Raw genomic sequence first — 18,661 nt, 5'->3', positions numbered from 1 at the left:
AAGGGGTTGTCCCGCGGCAGCAAGTGGGTCTATACACTTCTGTATGGCCATATTAATGCACTTTGTAATGTACATTGTGCATTAATTATGAGCCATACAGAAGTTATAAGAAGTTTTTCACTTACCTGCTCCGTTGCTAGCATCCTCGTTTCCATGGAGCCGACTAATTTTCGCCGTCTAATGGCCAAATTAGCCGCGCTTGCGCAGTCCGGGTCTTTTTCTTTTCTGAATGGGGCTCCGTGTAGCTCCGTGTAGCTCCGCCCCGTCACGTGCCGATTCCAGCCAATCAGGAGGCTGGAATCGGCAATGGACCGCACAGAAGCCCTGCGGTCCACCGAGGGAGAGGATCCCGGCGGCCATCTTCAGCAGGTAAGTAAGAAGTCACCGGAGCGCGGGGATTCAGGTAAGCACTCTCCGGTGTTCTTTTTTTAACCCCTGCATCGGGGTTGTCTCGCGCCGAACGGGGGGGGGGGGGGGGGGGGGGATCTTGAAAAAAAAAAACCCGTTTTGGCGCGGGACAACCCCTTTAAGTGGGTGAAAACTGGAGAAAGGTCACAGATTTCTGAAACATGAGGATTGAAAATCCACAACATGCACATTTTTCCATATGGATTTTTATCTGTGGATTGTTACAGTAATTACTTCATTCAGATGATATTCAAGGGGGATCATAGCCTTATCCATCACGTATATCTAATCGTATATATAATGTATACGATGCATCAGAGAAGAGCGCAAAACACTGAAGTGATGTGTTCAGGCTCTTCTGCTTTATTGTTCTGATGCAAGAGGTTCTATACTTTGGCTTCTCCAACGGTCCACAATGTAAAGTCCAGAGCGCGTGCGATACTTCTAATATAGTAGAATCCTACAAGAGGCTGATGATGACAAAGCTGCATGATCATTGTGTGAGACCCTGTTAGTAAGATGGAACTACAATGCGTCTTCTCCTCACATGTTTCTTGCTCTGCACACAGCATTAATATTACTACATAACATGTGATTCCCTACTGTTACACAGATCTCCATCCAGATGCATTGTACTGTAGATTGCTATGGAGCTGTGCTGAAGAATCCGCACTGCAAACCTGCACTGTGAATCCAACCTTCAGATTAGTTTTGGATTTTTGCTCTATTTGTCCTCTTCATAAATGACTATTTTTCTAGGTGGTGCTGGCAGAAGACAACTCTACTCGGCAGAAGTTTGCTGTGAAAGTCATCGCCAAGAGAAGCCTGCTTACCGAAGGAGAGGACCGCGTGATGGTGGAGCGGCGGGTGCTACAACTTGCATCTGGCAGCCCCTTTCTTCTACATGGACAATTTGCTTTCCAGACAAAGGTACATTTATGACTACTTCCAAATGAACAAATACCAGTATATGTACCTGATGCTGTAGTGATACAAAGTATCTGTGAGCTGTGCCACAGTAAGACATTTCCATACACCGAGATCTTGGGCTGACATAGCAATAGTCACAATGGGCCCCACTTTACACTCAGGGGCCGTTAAATATACAATACCTTTATTATAATGAATGCCCGCTATTGAGTTTGTAGGTGTACAATGCTGTGCTTATTAATGTCCTAGTATATCAGTACAGGGATATGGGAGCCGTGAGTCTATGGATGTCGAGGTGAACAACAGTAACAAGCACAACCGAAAATACCAAAACTGGGTGCTACACATGTGCAAGAACTCTAATCAAAGTTCTAGAGACACAAATTGAACCACTTAAAACCTAATACAAACATAGAAGCAAACCACAGGGGTATGTGCAAACATCGGGGAGTCAATCTGCTGATTTTCACTGCGGACGTCACTCATTGCCTTGAATGAAATCCACAATGAAGATCCATCCCTTTCCTGTGACCGATGACGCATGCTGCATGACTATCCTCCACTGCAGGTTGTTTCCATTGTTAGTGAATGGGGTTTGTTAAAAGCCCTCTCATTTACATTGTACTGCACATTGTTGGGGAATGTCGGTGCACATTCTGTAGCTGAAACTCCACAGCGTCTGAACTCACCAGCCGTCACGTTCGTTCAGCAAGTACGGCAGTGATTGGCTGACAGCAGTGCTCGCTGGCTAATCAGAGCCATCGCTTCCTGGAGGCGGGATTTATGAACGCTGCAAACAGGAAGTGACAGGATCTGTCAGCGGCCAAGGAGTGCAGGAAGCCTAGCGGAGCTACGGAACTTTGCAGACCATCGGGAGGAACCCGGACCATGGCAACTAGCTTAGTATTAATAAGACATTCCCCGAAAAGAAAACCCTGTGCCTCTTTTGGGGCAAACATTATTATAAGACAGGGTCTTATTTTCAGAGCATCATGGTATTGAATAGTTACTATTTGCAACCAGGCTCCTAAGCTGGGGGTCTTCAGACCCCCCTTTCTACAATACAGGCTGCTCTCATTGGAATTAGTTTGTAACTGTCTCTCACATAGCATGCTGAATGGCAGCTTGTGTCACTTGAAATTAAAGGGGTTGCCCAGTTACTGAACAACTCCTCTTCAATAAGACCCCCTGTATTAAAACAATAAATTGTGATATACTTACCCCTCTGCAGCCCCTGGGATCCAGCCCTGGAGCCCGCTGCATTCCCGGTGATGGTTGTGACAGATGATGTCACAGGAAACCACATGACAACTGCAGCCAATGAAAGATCAGTACAGTTTGGTTGCCATAAAAGAAATTAAATTAATATCCCTCTGGTGCCAAGGATTTTGAAAATTTAATATTCCAGGTTAAAAGTAGTAAAACGTAATAAAAACTATATAAGCTTGCTAATCGCCATAATCGTACCGACCCACAGAATAACGTTGTGTCACAGTGAGATCTGCAGGATAATGGCATCAGTGCGTTTTATCATTTCACCACACTTACTAATGTAAAAATGTTCCCATACATTATATAGTAGACTAAATGATACCATTAAAAACACAACTCGTCTCGCAACATAAGAAGCCCTCATATGGCGAAAAAAATGTATGTAATGAGAATAGGGATGAAGAAGTGAGAATAAAAATATGAAAAGTGTCCGGTCCTTCAGGGGTTAAAGGAAAAGGGTTTTGTGTAAAAAATATGTGAATGTAGGCAAACGGTTTGTAAATAGTCTCTGGATGCCACTGCGACTGAGATGGCGTCTTCTCTATGATGCAAACATGAAAACCTTATATGTAGATTATTAGTGAAACTAGATGGAGAACGGCTGCTGTATGAGGTATAAGCTACACCTCTCCTGTGTCTGGGGCCGGGCTGCAGCCTTATTATCACCAGTACTGAGCTTACTGATCCATCATACATGTAACTGTCCCATCCCCCCGTCGTCATATAGTCTACATCTATGATGGAGAAATAACTGAGAATGGCCTCCGTATAACATAGTATGTGAGGCTGAAGGAAGACAATGTCCATCTAGGTCAGCCTTGTTGATCCAGAGGAAGGCAAATAATCCCAAGAGGCAGAAGCCAATTAGCCCTTTCGGGGGGAAAATCCCTTCCCGACTCCATAATGGCGGTCAGAATAATCCCTGGATCAACCTCTGATAGTTCCTGTCTGTATAGAATGAAGACGCTGCAATCATTTGGTAACTTGATCCTAGACATTCACATTCTTGTATCGCTCTTCTGTATGGCAGGACCTGGTGCTGCTCGGAATGGAGTACATCAACTGCGGAGACTTCGATGAACTTCTACAGCGGAAGGGGTGTCTCGACAGCCCCTGTGCACGGTAATGTAGTCGTAAGCTAATAAACATCTCCCTGTAGGTTATACATATAGAGGACAGTACATGAGTGAAGTTACCCTTACACGGGGCAATTATCGCTGGAAGCAGCAAATTCAGGCAATAGCCGTCCCGTGTACTGGGTATGGAGCGAGAAATCGATCAGTGGTCAGAGTCACTTAGCAGAACTAAAAACCAAGCGACTATCGGCCGTGTAAACAGGCAATCGTTCTACAATGCATGACTGCCTGTTTACTGTGAATGGAGGCGGCGGGTCAGCATGATCTTCAACCACTCAGCCTCCATTCACAGAACGACTATCACTGCTTGTGAAGCACAGGGGCGATAGTTGGGCGGCTCTTCATGGAATGGCTGTTGGGCGCTTATGTAACCTATAGTAGTCCTGTGTAAAGGAACCTTTAGATTGTTAGCCTTACTGCCCACATACAAGCTCCAATGATGGACTCCATTCATTAAGGGACTGTACATAGAATAGACTGTTATACTCAGAAGCTGCAACTATACTCTCCATTTATAGGATGTTAGCAGGGGCGTAGCTAAAGGCTCATGGGCCCGGGTGCAAAAGTTAATCTTGGGGCCACCCAACTTCTCTTAACTCCCTAATGCAGAGGCGTAACTTAAAGCTCCTGGGCCCCAATGTAAAACCTGTAACAGGGCCCCCAAATATAATGCTTTATTCATAGTACTGGACTCCCTATATGGAGAAGAGAATATATAGTTACGTCAGTGGATGTTAGTACTGAAACACTTTGTTAAAAGACTTTTATCCAATTCTAGGCTTGTTACTCTCTATATGGTCTGAACCTGTAGATCATGGATCTCACATTGTAATAGCAGCATCTCTTATACATAACTCTAAGTCACACAGTGCTTGCATAGGACTGCACCTAAAGCAGGGAAATGGCTGTTCTTGTATATCGGCACTGTTTGGCGGCCATTAATCTGCAAAAAGAAAAAAAAAATAGTTCCATGCTCCACCGCATGTAACATTATATTGCATTGCTCCGGTGGATGATATATCTTGTCAAGGCTCTATAGGGTGTCGCACAGAGAGCCCACTGATCTATAACACAAACACATATGGCGCTGCCCTGTGCAGGAGTCCTTATCCCCATGTTTGTAGTGTGTGGAATAAGATAGGATTAGAGAACATGTAGCATGAAGAATGAGATGTGTGATCCCTGCAGTCTATAGTAATAACCTCACATGGTGGATATTCTGCTCTTCTGTACTATGTGTTCTTCAGAGCTTTCTGTCAGCCTCCAGATACTAATTCTCTTCTCTCCCCTTCGTGCCAGTTTCTACGCAGCGGAACTTGTATGCGGTATCCAACACCTGCATGCGAAGGGCATCGTCCACCGGTAAATATATTCTTGTCCAGGTGGAATGGACTCAGGCCCGGTCTGTAATCCCAGATTATATTATAGTAGATGGTTTGGAATCTGATATAAAACATACTTAGATATATTAATTCTGGATGTTTGTGCACATTAGGTAACATCTTCATATATTTATACAGTAAATCAGCTAATGGGACAGATTCTCTCTTAGCAGTATGAATGGGAATAAACCATTGTTTCCTCTACTTCACAGAGATCTCAAGCCGGATAACATCCTGGTGACTTCAGCGGGCCATCTAAAGATCGCCGACTTCGGGTTGGCCCTCGAGGACATCTATGGAGACCGCACAGCCTCCGGATATGCTGGAACACCGGGCTTCATGGCTCCTGAGATGCTGAGCGGGGAGGAGTACAATGCTGCCATCGACTGGTATGCCTTAGGTATCATTCTTAATATCATGGTTACCAGCAGGTCCAAGTACCATCGAGGACGATTTAATGCCTCCAACATCGAGGCGAAGAACATCATCAAAAAGGTGAATATATTCTCTATGTAATACATGTTATACTAGACCAGGACAGTAATAATAGTTCAAATTACTAGATTGTATTTTTTCATTTTTAGCTCCTCCGGGAAGATCCTACGACGCGCTTAGGGGTCCACGGTGACATCAGAGCCCAGAGGTTTTTCCAGCATATCAATTGGGACTTGGTAGAAGCCCTGCGGATGCGACCACCACACATCCCTGTACCAGTAAGTATAAGCAGAAATTGTATTGGTTCAGCTTGGTATGTTATAACGTCATAGTAGTACTAATGGGAGATGGCTAAGCCTCACTATGGTGCTAGACGTGGGCTGTAGGCCTAATATCACCTTTATGAGCTTCCTTGGTGTATATACTGTGTATGTCTAAGCCTCACTATGGTGCTAGACGTGGGCTGTAGGCCTAATATCACCTTTATGAGCTTCCTTGGTCTATATACTGTATATGTCTAAGCCTCACTATGGTGCTAGACGTGGGCTGTAGCCCTAATATCACCTTTATGAGCTTCCTTGGTGTATATACTGTATATGTCTATGCCTCACTATGGTGCTAGACGTGGGCTGTAGCCCTAATATCACCTTTATGAGCTTCCTTGGTGTATATACTGTATATGTCTAAGCCTCACTGTGGTGCTAGACGTGGGCTATAGCCCTAATATCACCTTTATGAGCTTCCTTGGTCTATATACTGTATATGTCTAAGCCTCACTATGGTGCTAGACGTGGGCTGTAGCCCTAATATCACCTTTATGAGCTTCCTTGGTGTATATACTGTATATGTCTATGCCTCACTATGGTGCTAGACGTGGGCTGTAGCCCTAATATCACCTTTATGAGCTTCCTTGGTGTATATACTGTATATGTCTAAGCCTCACTGTGGTGCTAGACGTGGGCTATAGCCCTAATATCACCTTTATGAGCTTCCTTGGTCTATATACTGTATATGTCTAAGCCTCACTATGGTGCTAGACGTGGGCTGTAGCCCTAATATCACCTTTATGAGCTTCCTTGGTCTATATACTGTATATGTCTAAGCCTCACTATGGTGCTAGACGTGGGCTGTAGCCCTAATATCACCTTTATGAGCTTCCTTGGTCTATATACTGTATATGCCTAAGCCTCACTATGGTGCTAGACGTGGGCTGTAGCCCTAATATCACCTTTATGAGCTTCCTTGGTCTATATACTGTATATGTCTAAGCCTCACTATGGTGCTAGACGTGGGCTGTAGCCCTAATATCACCTTTATCAGCTTCCTTGGTGTATATACTGTATATGTCTAAGCCTCACTATGGTGCTAGACGTGGGCTATAGCCCTAATATCACCTTTATGAGCTTCCTTGGTGTATATACTGTATATGTCTATGCCTCACTATGGTGCTAGACGTGGGCTGTAGCCCTAATATCACCTTTATGAGCTTCCTTGGTGTATATACTGTATATGTCTAAGCCTCACTATGGTGCTAGACGTGGGCTGTAGCCCTAATATCACCTTTATGAGCTTCCTTGGTGTATATACTGTATATGTCTTGAATGTTTCGGTTGTAATATTGTTTAGGAAGAACACTTGAATTTCTGTGAATATCAGTGATAACTTACAATAACCTGATTTAGGCCACTTTCATACGGGAGATTTTTCCATCTGACTTTCGAACCGATTTTTTTGGTTAGAAAATTGGACAAAAATGAAACGGATTCATTAGAACGGTTATATTTACGGGGGACTTTTTCTACTCGTATGAATAGTTCATGGAAAATAGAATTTACAGCATGCCCTATTCCTGTCTCATTTTTGAACAAGAATAGCACATGATAATGTGTGATGTCCGGCACATCGGACAGCGCATGGATGATGTGTCTGTGTGCCGGCTGATGTGAGTTCCATGTAAGAATCTTAGACACAAGTTTAAGTTTGTCCGTGTGCGAGTAGTCTTAGGCCCAATGCCCACGGGCATAATTGCACTGCGGGATCTGGAGCAAATACTGCTCATAGGACATGCTAAGCAAAACACTTTTCCATGCCCACGAGCGGAAATAAACTGCGATTTTCTGCTGCTGGGGGAAAAAATCGCAGCATGTCCTATTCTAGTGTGAGGCTCGCACGGGCAAATTCCATTGTAGTCAATGGAAGCTGCCCATCCCGCAGCGAGTTGCCACACATCTGCATCATCGCCGGTGCAAGAGATCTGCACTGCGCATGTGTGGCGGCACACCAGCCGGCACATCTACAGCGAAGAAAGAAGACAGCAGACAGGTAAGCCAGGGGTCACCGCTGGGGAACAAGGTCTGATTCCATTACGAGATCTCACAGTCAGATTCCTCCCCGGCCGTCTGCATTTGGCCTTAGGGCTCAGTCAGACAAGCGTCCTTTTTGCGTAAAAAAAAGTGTTGCATGCATGTGCAAAATGCACCTGACTGTAGCTCCATGCCCATTGCTTTCAATGACGCTGCCTCTGATTGGCTGAACGCTGTGACCACTCACAGGCAGCACTCAGCTGTCATTCAATGAATGGCTGAGCGCTGCCTGTGATTGGCTGAGTGCTCAGCCAATCAGACACAGCTCTTTTAGGAGGCGGGGATTTTTAAATCCCTGGCCAGCTGAAAGTGCTTCAGAGCAGTGCCGGCAGTCAGCGAGAACATGCGCCAGAGCTGCACAGCAGCAGAGAGGTGATGTGTGTATATATATATATATATATATATATATATATACATACACTTTTTTTTTTTACAGCAGCTTCTGTTTCAAGCCCTTCCCCGAAAGTCACTGTGGGGGTTGACTGCATCACATTGCTTTCAATGGGGCCAGCGGCAGTAGCAACGGCCCCATTGAAAGCAATGGGATGGCATCATGGTTCTTTGCCACAGCTGTGACAGCTTCATCCCCACATGGAGTCCCCTTGTCACTGAACACTGTGACAGTGCTCTCACAGTGTTCAGTGATAAGGGGACTCTCCGTGGGGAATCTTTCTGCATCGCACGGACCCACCCAGGGCACAGATGTCCTATCTTTTACAAGTATGAGTATTTTGCGCCTGTAAAAGACGGACATGTGAACAAATCATAGGGAGCCACTGGCTCTATCAGACATGCTTTTTTTTGTGCACATAGGCGCAAGCAAAAAAAAAACGCTCGTCTGACTTTGCCCTTAGGGTGATGAATTTTTATACAGGAATTAGTTTGTTTTTTTGAACTGTAATCCAGTGCTGTCATGAGAAGTTATCATACCAGCTAAATCCCTATGCTTCCTCTTCTTATAGTCAAACAACATCCGGCGCGGCTCCCGACCATTTAATCTCAAGAGGATGGAGGCAGCAGAAGCCCACCACTCGGCCATATCGGCAGACCACCAGGCCTTATTCACAGGGTTTTCATTTGTCAGCACTAACTGGAAAACCCTGGACAGCACACCGGCTCTTTAAGATCATCAGAGCAAGATCTCATAAGCCCCAAGAAGACCATCCAGAGAAGAAGACCATCAAGAGAAGCAGAAGAACACCGATGATGTCATCAGGAGCAGCCCAGCAATTCCATCAGACCGAGCTGGATGATTACTGCCAGAATGTCTACATCTGGCATACAGGTGGTATACCTTTGTTTTTCTTTTGATATATATGGCATGAGGATGTGCCTGACCATGTCAGACGCACCGCATGCGCAGAGTGCGTTGATATTATGGTACTATATATATAGTGTTACACTTTATATATACTCCATAAATGACTAAAAATACAATTACATTTACCAGTGACTACTGGTGAGTGTAATTTTATATTTCCCCCTCCTCTATGACATCTATTAGTATTGTCATCGATGACGGGGAAATAAGGCGAGAGATGGCCGGCTATTAAGGGGTGGAGGAGGCCGGACCCTTTTTTTTTTCTTTTTATGTATGGTATTAGGATGTGCCTGACCATGTCAGACGCACCACATGCCCAATATAGGATGATATTATGATACTCTATGTATAGTGTCACCGTATACATAGACTTCATAATATATTAATGCTACAATTACATTTACCGCTGACTACCGGTGAGTGTAATTTCATATTTCTCCCTCTTCTATGACATTGTTTAGTTTTGTCACCGGCGATGGGGAAATAAGGCGAGAGATGGCCGGCTATTAAGGGGTGGAGGAGGCCGGGCCTATTTTTTTTTTTTAATTAATATAAAATTTGTTTCCAGGAATATAAATGTTTGGCATTAGGATGTGCCGGACCATAGCGGGCGCACCACATGCTCAGAATAAGATACTACGGTACTACATGTATAGTGTTACACTATATCTATACTCCATAAGATATTAAGGATACAATTACATTTACTGGTGATTACCGCTCAGGGGAATTTTATACTTCTTCTCTCCTCTGACACCTCATGGTTTCGTCACCAGTGAAAGGGAAATAAGGTGAGAGATGGCCGGCTATTAAGGGGTGGAGGAGGCCGGACCTTTTATTGCAATTGTTTGCTTTTATATTTGGGCCAATTATAGTAGTCGGTCATTGGTCCAGCTCTGTAGACAGAAAAACACAAATGTTCCGGATCTTTGAATGCAGTGACACCATTTTTAAATTGTTTTTATTGTGCAAAAGTAATAAAATGTTACAAAACTATATAAATTGGATACAAATGTAATCCTACTGAGCACAGGATGTAGTGAAGATGTCATTTATGCCAGCGTCATATAAGCCTATGTGCACCAGTGTAGTGTTCCTACAGAATTAAAGATGCTTTTTTCTGCCCGCGTTCCAGATGTGCTCTTTTTCCTGCACAATTGCGCAGTGTTTCACGCATCTCCTAGCATATTTCGCGTACATTTATGTACCCTCTATTTCACTTCTATGAGACCTTTTGCTGTGCACATGTGCAGGAGAATAGAGCACGGTGCGCTGGTTTATTCTTCAACTAAAATCCTCAGGAAAAATACATGCTGGTGAACAAACCCATTGAAATCAATAGCTTCTATAATCTGTGTATTGTGTGCAAATACACCCGTGTGCCACCGGCTTCACTGTATAAGGCCTCCTTCACATGACCAGTAAGAAATAGACCTTATTAAAAAGGGCAGGAGGTGTTGTGTTGTATGTTAGGAAAACATTCATCTCTACAGAGATTCAAGCTTCAGAGTTTTGGAGTTCTGTAGAAACTGTTTGGGTAAGAATACAAGGAGAGAACAACAGAAAGGACACCATTGTAGGCATTTACTATAGGCCACCTGGACGAGCAGATGATATGGAGGAACTCTTTCTACATCAGATGGCCAAGCTCTCAAAAAAGCATGATATAGTGATCACGGGAGATTATAACTATCCGGACATTTGTTGGGAATCTCAGGTAAAAGTAATGGATCCAACACATTCTTATCCGCTCTTGCTGACAACTTTATCTTCCAAAGGTAGAAGAGAAAACAAGGGGATCTGCTACCTTGGACCTAATTCTTACCAACAGGGAGGGAATGGTTGCGGAAGGAAGGTTGGCTGGGACCTTAGGAGGCAGCGATCATGTTATCATTGAATTTTGGATAAAAAGGGGATGAAGACCTGAGAAAACTCAGACCTCAAGGTTGGATTTTAGAAAGGCAGATTTTATTGAACTCAGAAAGAGGGTAGGAAGAATCCAATGGCTGGATGTTCTTAAGGAAAGAAATGACTAAGTAGGTTGGGAAATATTGTGAAATATGATTCTCAAAGCACAATCGTTAACAATCCCTAAAAGAAGGAAGAATGGGAAGCATTTAAAGAGACCAGGATGGATGAACACAGAACTTGTACACATGTTAAAAGGAAGAAAAATATGATCAAACGGAAAGAGGGGGAAATATAGTCAGACCTCTTCTGGAATACTGTGTCCAGTTCTGGGCAGCCCACTTTAAAAAAGACAGAAAAACTGGAGCAAGTTCAGAGAAGAGTTACCAAGATGGTGAACGGTCTGCAAATCATGTCCTATGAGGAATGGTTAAAGGATCTGGGAATGTTTAGCTTGCAGAAGAGAAGGCTGAGAGGAGACTTAATAGCTGTCTACAAATATCTGAAGGGCTGTCACAGTGCAGAGGGATCAGCCCTATTCTCATCTGCACAAGGAAAGACTAGAAGCAATGGGATGAAACTGAAAGGGAGGAGACACAGATTAGATATTAGACAGTGATGGTGATCAATGAGTGGAACAGGTTACCATGGGAGGTGGTGAGTTCTCCTTCAATGGAAGTCTTCAAACAGAGGCTGGACAAATATCTGCCTGGGATGATTTAGTGATCCTGCACTGAGCAGGGGGTTGGACCCGATGACCCTGGAGGTCCCTTCCAACTCTACCATTCTATGACTCTTTGACCGTATGCACTTTTACACTCACTGCATTGCTGCCAAAAATTGCATGAAAAGAAAATCGTTGCGATTAGAGATGAGCGAGCACCAAAATGCTCGGGTGCTCGTTACTCGAGACGAACTTTTCGCGATGCTCGAGGGTTCGTTTCGAATAATGAACCCCATTGAAGTCAATGGGTGACCCGAGCATTTTTGTATATCGCCGATGCTCGCTAAGGTTTTCGTTCGTGAAAATCTGGGCAATTCAAGAAAGTGATGGGAACGACACAGCAACGGCTAGGGCAGGCGAGAGGCTACATGTTGGGCTGCATCTCAAGTTCCCAGGTCCCACTATTAAGCCACAATAGCGGCAAGAGTGCTCCCCCCCTCTTAACAACTTTTACTTCTGAAAAGCCCTCATTAGCAATGCATACCTTAGCTAAGCACCACACTACCTCCAACAAAGCACAATCACTGCCTGCATGACACTCCGCTGCCACTTCTCCTGGGTTACATGCTGCCCAACCCCCCCCCCACGACCCAGTGTCCACAGCGCACACCAAACTGTCCCTGCCCAGCCTTCAGCTGCCCTCATGCCACGCCACCCTCATGTCTATTTATAAGTGCGTCTGCCAGAGGAACCGCAGGCACACACTGCAGAGGGTTGGCACGGCTAGGCAGCGACCCTCTTTAAAAGGGGCGGGGCGATAGTCCACAATGCTGTACATAAGCAATGAGAAATCCAATCCTGTGCCACCTCTATCTGGAGCTGCACACGTGGGCATAGCAATGGGGAACCTATGTGCCACACACTATTCATTCTGTCAAGGTGTCTGCATGCCCCAGTCAGACCGCGTTTTTTTATAAATAGTCACAGGCAAGTACAACTCCGCAATGGGAATTCCGTGTGCACCCACAGCATGGGTGGCTCCCTGGAACCCACCGGCTGTACATAAATGTATCCCATTGCAGTGCCTTGGACAGCAGAGCTAACGTCAGATTAAATGCAGGTGGGCTTCGGCCCACACTGCATGCCCCAACCTGACCGGGGTTTTTAATTCATAGACACCGGCAGGTACAACTCCCTATTGTGAAGTCCCTGTGGACCGACAGCATGGGTGGGTGCCAGGAAGCCACCGGCGGTACATAAATATATCCCATTGCATTGCCCATCACAGCTGAGGTAATGTCATGTTTAATGCAGGTGGGCTTCGGCTCACACTGCATGCCCCAGTCAGACTAGGGTTCTTTAGAAGTGGACACATGTAGTTACAACTCTCTGTGGACCCACAGCATGGTTGGGTGCCAGGAAGCCACCGGCGGTACATAAATATATCCCATTGCATTGCCCATCACAGCTGAGGTAACAATGTCATGTTTAATGCAGGTGGGCTTCGGCCCACACTGCATGCCCCAGTCAGACTGGGGTTCTTTAGAAGTGGACAGATGCAGTTACAACTCCCTGTGGACCCACAGCATGGGTGGCTCCCTGGAACCCACCGGCGGTACATAAATATATCCCATTGCATTGCCCATCACAACTGAGGTAATAATGTCATGTTTAATGCAGGTGGGCTTCGGCCCACACTGCATGCCCCAGTCAGACAGGGGTTCTTTAGAAGTGGACAGATGCACTTACAACTCCCTGTGGACCCACAGCATGGGTGGCTCCCTGGAACCCACCGGCGGTACATAAATATATCCCATTGCATTGCCCATCACAGCTGAGGTAATGTAATGTTTAATGCAGGTGGGCCTCGGCCCACACTGCATGCTCCAGTCAGACTGGGGTTCTTTAGAAGTGGACAGATGCAGTTACAACTCCCTGTGGACCCACAGCATGGGTGGCTCCCTGGAATCCACCGGCGGTACATAAATATATCCCATTGCATTGCCCATCACAGCTGAGGTAATGTAATGTTTAATGCAGGTGGGCCTCGGCCCACACTGCATGCCCCTGTCAGGCTGGGGTTCTTTAGAAGTGGACAGATGCAGTTACAACTCCCTGTGGACCCACAGCATGGGTGGGTGCCAGGAAGCCACCGGCGGTACATAAATATATCCCATTGCATTGCCCATCACAGCTGAGGTAATAATGTCATGTTTAATGCAGGTGGGCTTAGGCCCACACTGCATGCCCCAGTCAGACTGGGGTTCTTTAGAAGTGGACAGATGCACTTACAACTCCCTGTGGACCCACAGCATGGGTGGGTGCCAGGAAGCCACCGGCGGTACATAAATATATCCCATTGCATTGCCCATCACAGCTGAGGTAATGTCATGTTTAATGCAGGTGGGCTTCGGCCCACACTGCATGCCCCAGTCAGACTGGGGTTCTTTAGAAGTGGACACATGCAGTTACAACTCCCTGTGGACCCACAGCATGGGTGGCTCCCTGGAACCTACCGGCGGTACATAAATATATCCCATCGCAGTGCCCAGCACAGCTGATGTAACATCAGCTGTAATGCAGGTGGGCTAAAAATTAATTGGATTACACTGTAGGCGAGGGCCCCCAAAAATTGGTGTACCAACAGTACTAATGTACCTGAGAAAAATTGCCCATGCCCAACCAAGAGGGCAGGTGAAACCCATTAATCGCTTTGGTTAATGTGGCTTAATTTGTAACTAGGCCTGGAGGCGGCAGCCCAGTTAAAATAAAAATTGGTTGAGGTGAAAGTTTCAACGCTTTAATGAGCATTGAAACGTATAAAAATTGTTTACAAAAATTATATAACTGAGCCTTGTGGGCCTAAGAAAAATTGCCCGTTCGGCGTGATTATGTGAGGTTTCAGGAGGAGGAGCAGGAGGAGGAGGAGGAATATTATACACAGATTGATGAAGCTAAAAGGTCCCCGTTTTGGATGGTGATAGAGAACGATGCTTCCATCCGCGGGTGCAGCCTACGTATTGTTTAGGTATCGCTGCTGTCCGCTGGTGGAGAAGAGAAGTCTGGGGAAATCCAGGCTTTGTTCATCTTGATGAGTGTTAGCCTGTCGGCACTGTCGGTTGACAGGTGGGTACGCTTATCCGTAATGATTTCCCCAGCCACACTAAACACACTCTCTGACAAGACGCTAGCCGCAGGACAAGCAAGCACCTCCAGGGCATACAGCGCGAGTTCAGGCCATGTGTCCAGCTTCGACACTCAGTAGTTGTAGGGGGCAGAGGCGTCACCGAGGACGTTCGTGCGATCGGCTACGTACTCCCTCACCATCCTTTTACAGTGCTCCCGCCAAGTCAGCCTTGACTGGGGACCGGTGACACAGTCTTGCTGGGGAGCCATAAAGCTGGCAAAGGCCTTGGATAATGTTCCCCTGCCTGCGCTGTACATGCTGCCTGATCTCTGCGCCTCCCCTGCTACCTGGGCCGCGGAAATGCGCCTTCGGCCACTAGCGCTGTCGGATGGGAAGTTTACCATCAGTTTGTCCCCCAGCGCCCTGTGGTATAGCATCATTCTCGAACCCCTTTCCTCTTCAGGAATGAGAGTGGAAAGGCTCTCCTGATACCGTGGGTCGAGCAGTGTGTACACCCAGTAATCCGTAGTGGCCAGAATGCGTGTAACGCGAAGGTCACGAGAAAGGCATCCTAACATGAAGTCAGCTATGTGTGCCAGGGTACCTGTATGCAACACATGGCTGTCCTCACTCGGAAGATCACTTTCAGGATCCTCCTACTCCTCCTCCTCCTCCTCCTCTGGCCATACACGCTGAAAGGATGACAGGCAAGCAGCATCTGTACCCTCAGCAGTGGGCCAAGCTGTCTCTTCCCCCTCCTCCTCATGCTCCTCCCCCTCCTCCTCCTCCTCTGGCCATACACGCTGAAAGGATGACAGGCAAGCAGCATGTGTACCCTCAGCAGTGGGCCAAGCTGTCTCTTCCCCCTCCTCCTCATGCTCCTCCCCCTCCTCCTCAATGTGCTGAGATATCGACATGAGGGTGCTCTGACTATCCAGCGACATACTGTCTTCCCCCGCCTCTGTTTCCGATTGCAAAGCGTCTGCCGTTATGCTTTGCAGGGAACTTCTCAAGAGGCATAGCAGAGGAATGGTGACGCTAATGATTGCAGCATCCCCGCTCAGCATCTGGGTAGACTCCTCAAAGTTCCCAAGGACCTGGCAGATGGCTGCCAACCAGGCCCACTCTTCTGTAAATAATTGAGGAGGCTGACTCCCACTACGCCGCCCATGTTGGAGTTGGTATTCCGCAATAGCTCTACGCTGCTCATAGAGCCTGGCCAACATGTGGAGCGTAGAGTTCCACTGTGTGGGCACGTCGCACAGCAATCGGTGCACTGGCAGATGAAACCGATGTTGCAGGGTCCGCAGGGTGGCAGCATCTGTCTTGGAGTTGCGGAAATGTGCGCAGAGCTGGCGCACCTTTCCGAGCAGGTATGACAAGTGTGGGTAGCTTTTCAGAAAGCGCTGAACCACCAAATTAAAGACATGGGCGAGGCATGGCACGTGCGTGAGGCTGCCGAGCTGCAGAGCCGCCACCAGGTTACGGCCGTTGTCACACACGACCATGCCCGGTTGGAGGCTCAGCGGCGCAAGCCAGCGGTCGATCTGCTCTGTCAGACCCTGCAGCAGTTCGTGGGCCGTCTGAATCTTCTCTCCTAAGCTGAGTAGTTTCAGCACGGCCTGCTGACGCTTGCCCACCGCTGTGCTGCCATGCCGCGCGACACAGACTCCTGGCGACGTGCTGCTGCTGACACATCTTGATTGCGAGACAGAGGTTGCGTAGGAGTAGGAGGAGGGTGGTTTAGTGGAGGAAGCATACACCGCCGCAGATACCACCACCGAGCTGGGGCATGCAATTCGGGGGGTGGGTAGGACGTGAGCGGTCCCAGGCTCTGACTCTGTCCCAGCCTGCACTAAATTCACCCAATGTGCCGTCAGGGAGATATAGTGGCCCTGCCCGCCTGTGCTTGTCCACGTGTCTGTTGTTAAGTGGACCTTGGCAGTAACCGCGTTGGTGAGGGCGCGTACAATGTTGCGGGAGACGTGGTCGTGCAGGCCTGGGACGGCACATCGGGAAAAGTAGTGGCGACTGGGAACTGAGTAGCACGGGGCCGCCGCCGCCATCATGCTTTTGAAAGCCTCCGTTTCCACAAGCCTATACGGCAGCATCTCCAGGCTGATCAATTTGGCTTTGTACATGTTTAACGCTTGAGCGTGCGGGTGCGTGGCGGCGTACTTGCGCCCGCGCTCAAACAGTGGCGCTAGCGACGTCTGGACGCTGCGCTGAGAGACATTGCTGGATGGGGCCGAGGACAGCGGAGGTGAGGGTGTGGGTGCAGGCCAGGAGACGGTAGTGCCTGTGTCCTCAGAGGGGGGTTGGATCTCAGTGGCAGGTTGGGGCACAGGGGAAGAGGCAGTGGTGCAAACCGGAGGCGGTGAACGGGCATCGTCCCACCTTGTGGGGTGCTTGGCCATCATATGCCTGCGCATGCTGGTGGTGGTGCCTCCCCAGCTGATCTTGGCGCGACAAAGGTTGCACACCACTGTTCGTCGGTCGTCAGGCGTCTCTGTGAAAAACTGCCACACCGTAGAGCACCTTGACCTCTGCAGGGTGGCATGGCGCGAGGGGGTGCTTTGGGAAACAGTTGGTGGATTATTCAGTCTGGCCCTGCCTCTACCCCTGGCCACCGCACTGGCTCGGCCTGTGCCCACACCCTGACTTGGGCCTCCGCGTCCTCGCCCTCGCCCGCGTCCTCTAGGCCTACCCCTACCTCTCAGCATGCTGTATTACCTGTAGTGCAGAAACAGAACGTTGTAATTAAATGTGCCACTTATTGGCCTGTGGTTGGAGGCTGACTTCGCTTACGGAATGCCAGGAAATAATTTTGCGCAAGCCTGCTGTAACACTTAGCTGGCTGCGTATGAATTTGGAGAACTACTACACCCAGCACAGACCCAGAACACTGAGGACAGTCACAGGCAGCCCAAATAGATTTTTTTCCCCAAATTTTTTTGCAAAGGCCCACTGCCTATATTCAATCAATATGTCTTCTGTCCCTGCCTAAGCGCTTCTGGCCCTGGAGTATTACTGCAGGGCGCAATGCTCTGCACGGCCGATATATCAAAAAAAAAAAATGTGCAACACTGCAAAAAGCAGCCTCCACAGTACTGCACACGGTTATTGATAGATAATTGCTAGCAAATCTCCTCATCACAGGCTTCCATATCTACCAATTTGGCACCTGGCAGCAAGGTCATCAGATCGGTACCGGTGTGGTCCGATAACATGTATCAGCAGTTTAAAAGGGGACTTGATGTCTTTCTGGAGAAGGATATTACAGGATATAAATTTTAGGTTAAGTGTCAATCCTGGTATATAGGCAGGTAGGAACTATTAGGGGTTGATCCAGGGAACAGTCTGATTGCCATTAGGGAGTCGGGAAGGAATTTTTTCCCCAAAAGGGCTAATTGACTTCTGGCCTTGGGGTTTTTTGCCTTCCTCTGGATCAACACAGTAGGATAGACAGGCTGGACTAGATGGACAATGTCTTCATTCGGCCTTACATACTATGTTACTATGTTATGTTGTCATGTGATTGTGCAATGTATATGTGATTGCAAGGTATGTGAGTTGGGGTCTTCTGTTCTAAACTTTATTTTTGGAGCTGCAAGTGAGCCCCCAGATACCCTCTGTTCTGTATGGTCCAGAGTGGAAGAGGCCAAGAGGTATCCACCAGCCTACCCTGGGACTGCTGCACCTGGGAGCCACCAGT

At 47.4% G+C, this 18,661-nt stretch overlaps 1 protein-coding gene across 1 annotated transcript; it reads left to right on the top strand.

The window, feature by feature from the left end:
• The first annotated feature begins 1,078 nt into the window (after positions 1 to 1,078).
• Positions 1,079 to 9,050, top strand: LOC136573586 (protein kinase C delta type-like). Its single transcript, XM_066574857.1, has 7 exons — positions 1,079 to 1,095; positions 1,168 to 1,338; positions 3,641 to 3,732; positions 5,046 to 5,108; positions 5,341 to 5,623; positions 5,713 to 5,841; positions 8,889 to 9,050. Exons 2-7 carry the CDS (start codon positions 1,261 to 1,263, stop codon positions 9,048 to 9,050), a joined length of 807 nt encoding a protein of 268 aa, XP_066430954.1. The 5' UTR covers positions 1,079 to 1,095; positions 1,168 to 1,260.
• Positions 9,051 to 18,661: the final 9,611 nt, after the last annotated feature.

This window comes from Eleutherodactylus coqui, chromosome 7 (assembly GCF_035609145.1).
Source record: "Eleutherodactylus coqui strain aEleCoq1 chromosome 7, aEleCoq1.hap1, whole genome shotgun sequence".
Lineage (NCBI taxonomy): Eukaryota > Metazoa > Chordata > Amphibia > Anura > Eleutherodactylidae > Eleutherodactylus > Eleutherodactylus coqui.
This window is presented reverse-complemented; position numbering and strand designations above follow the sequence as displayed.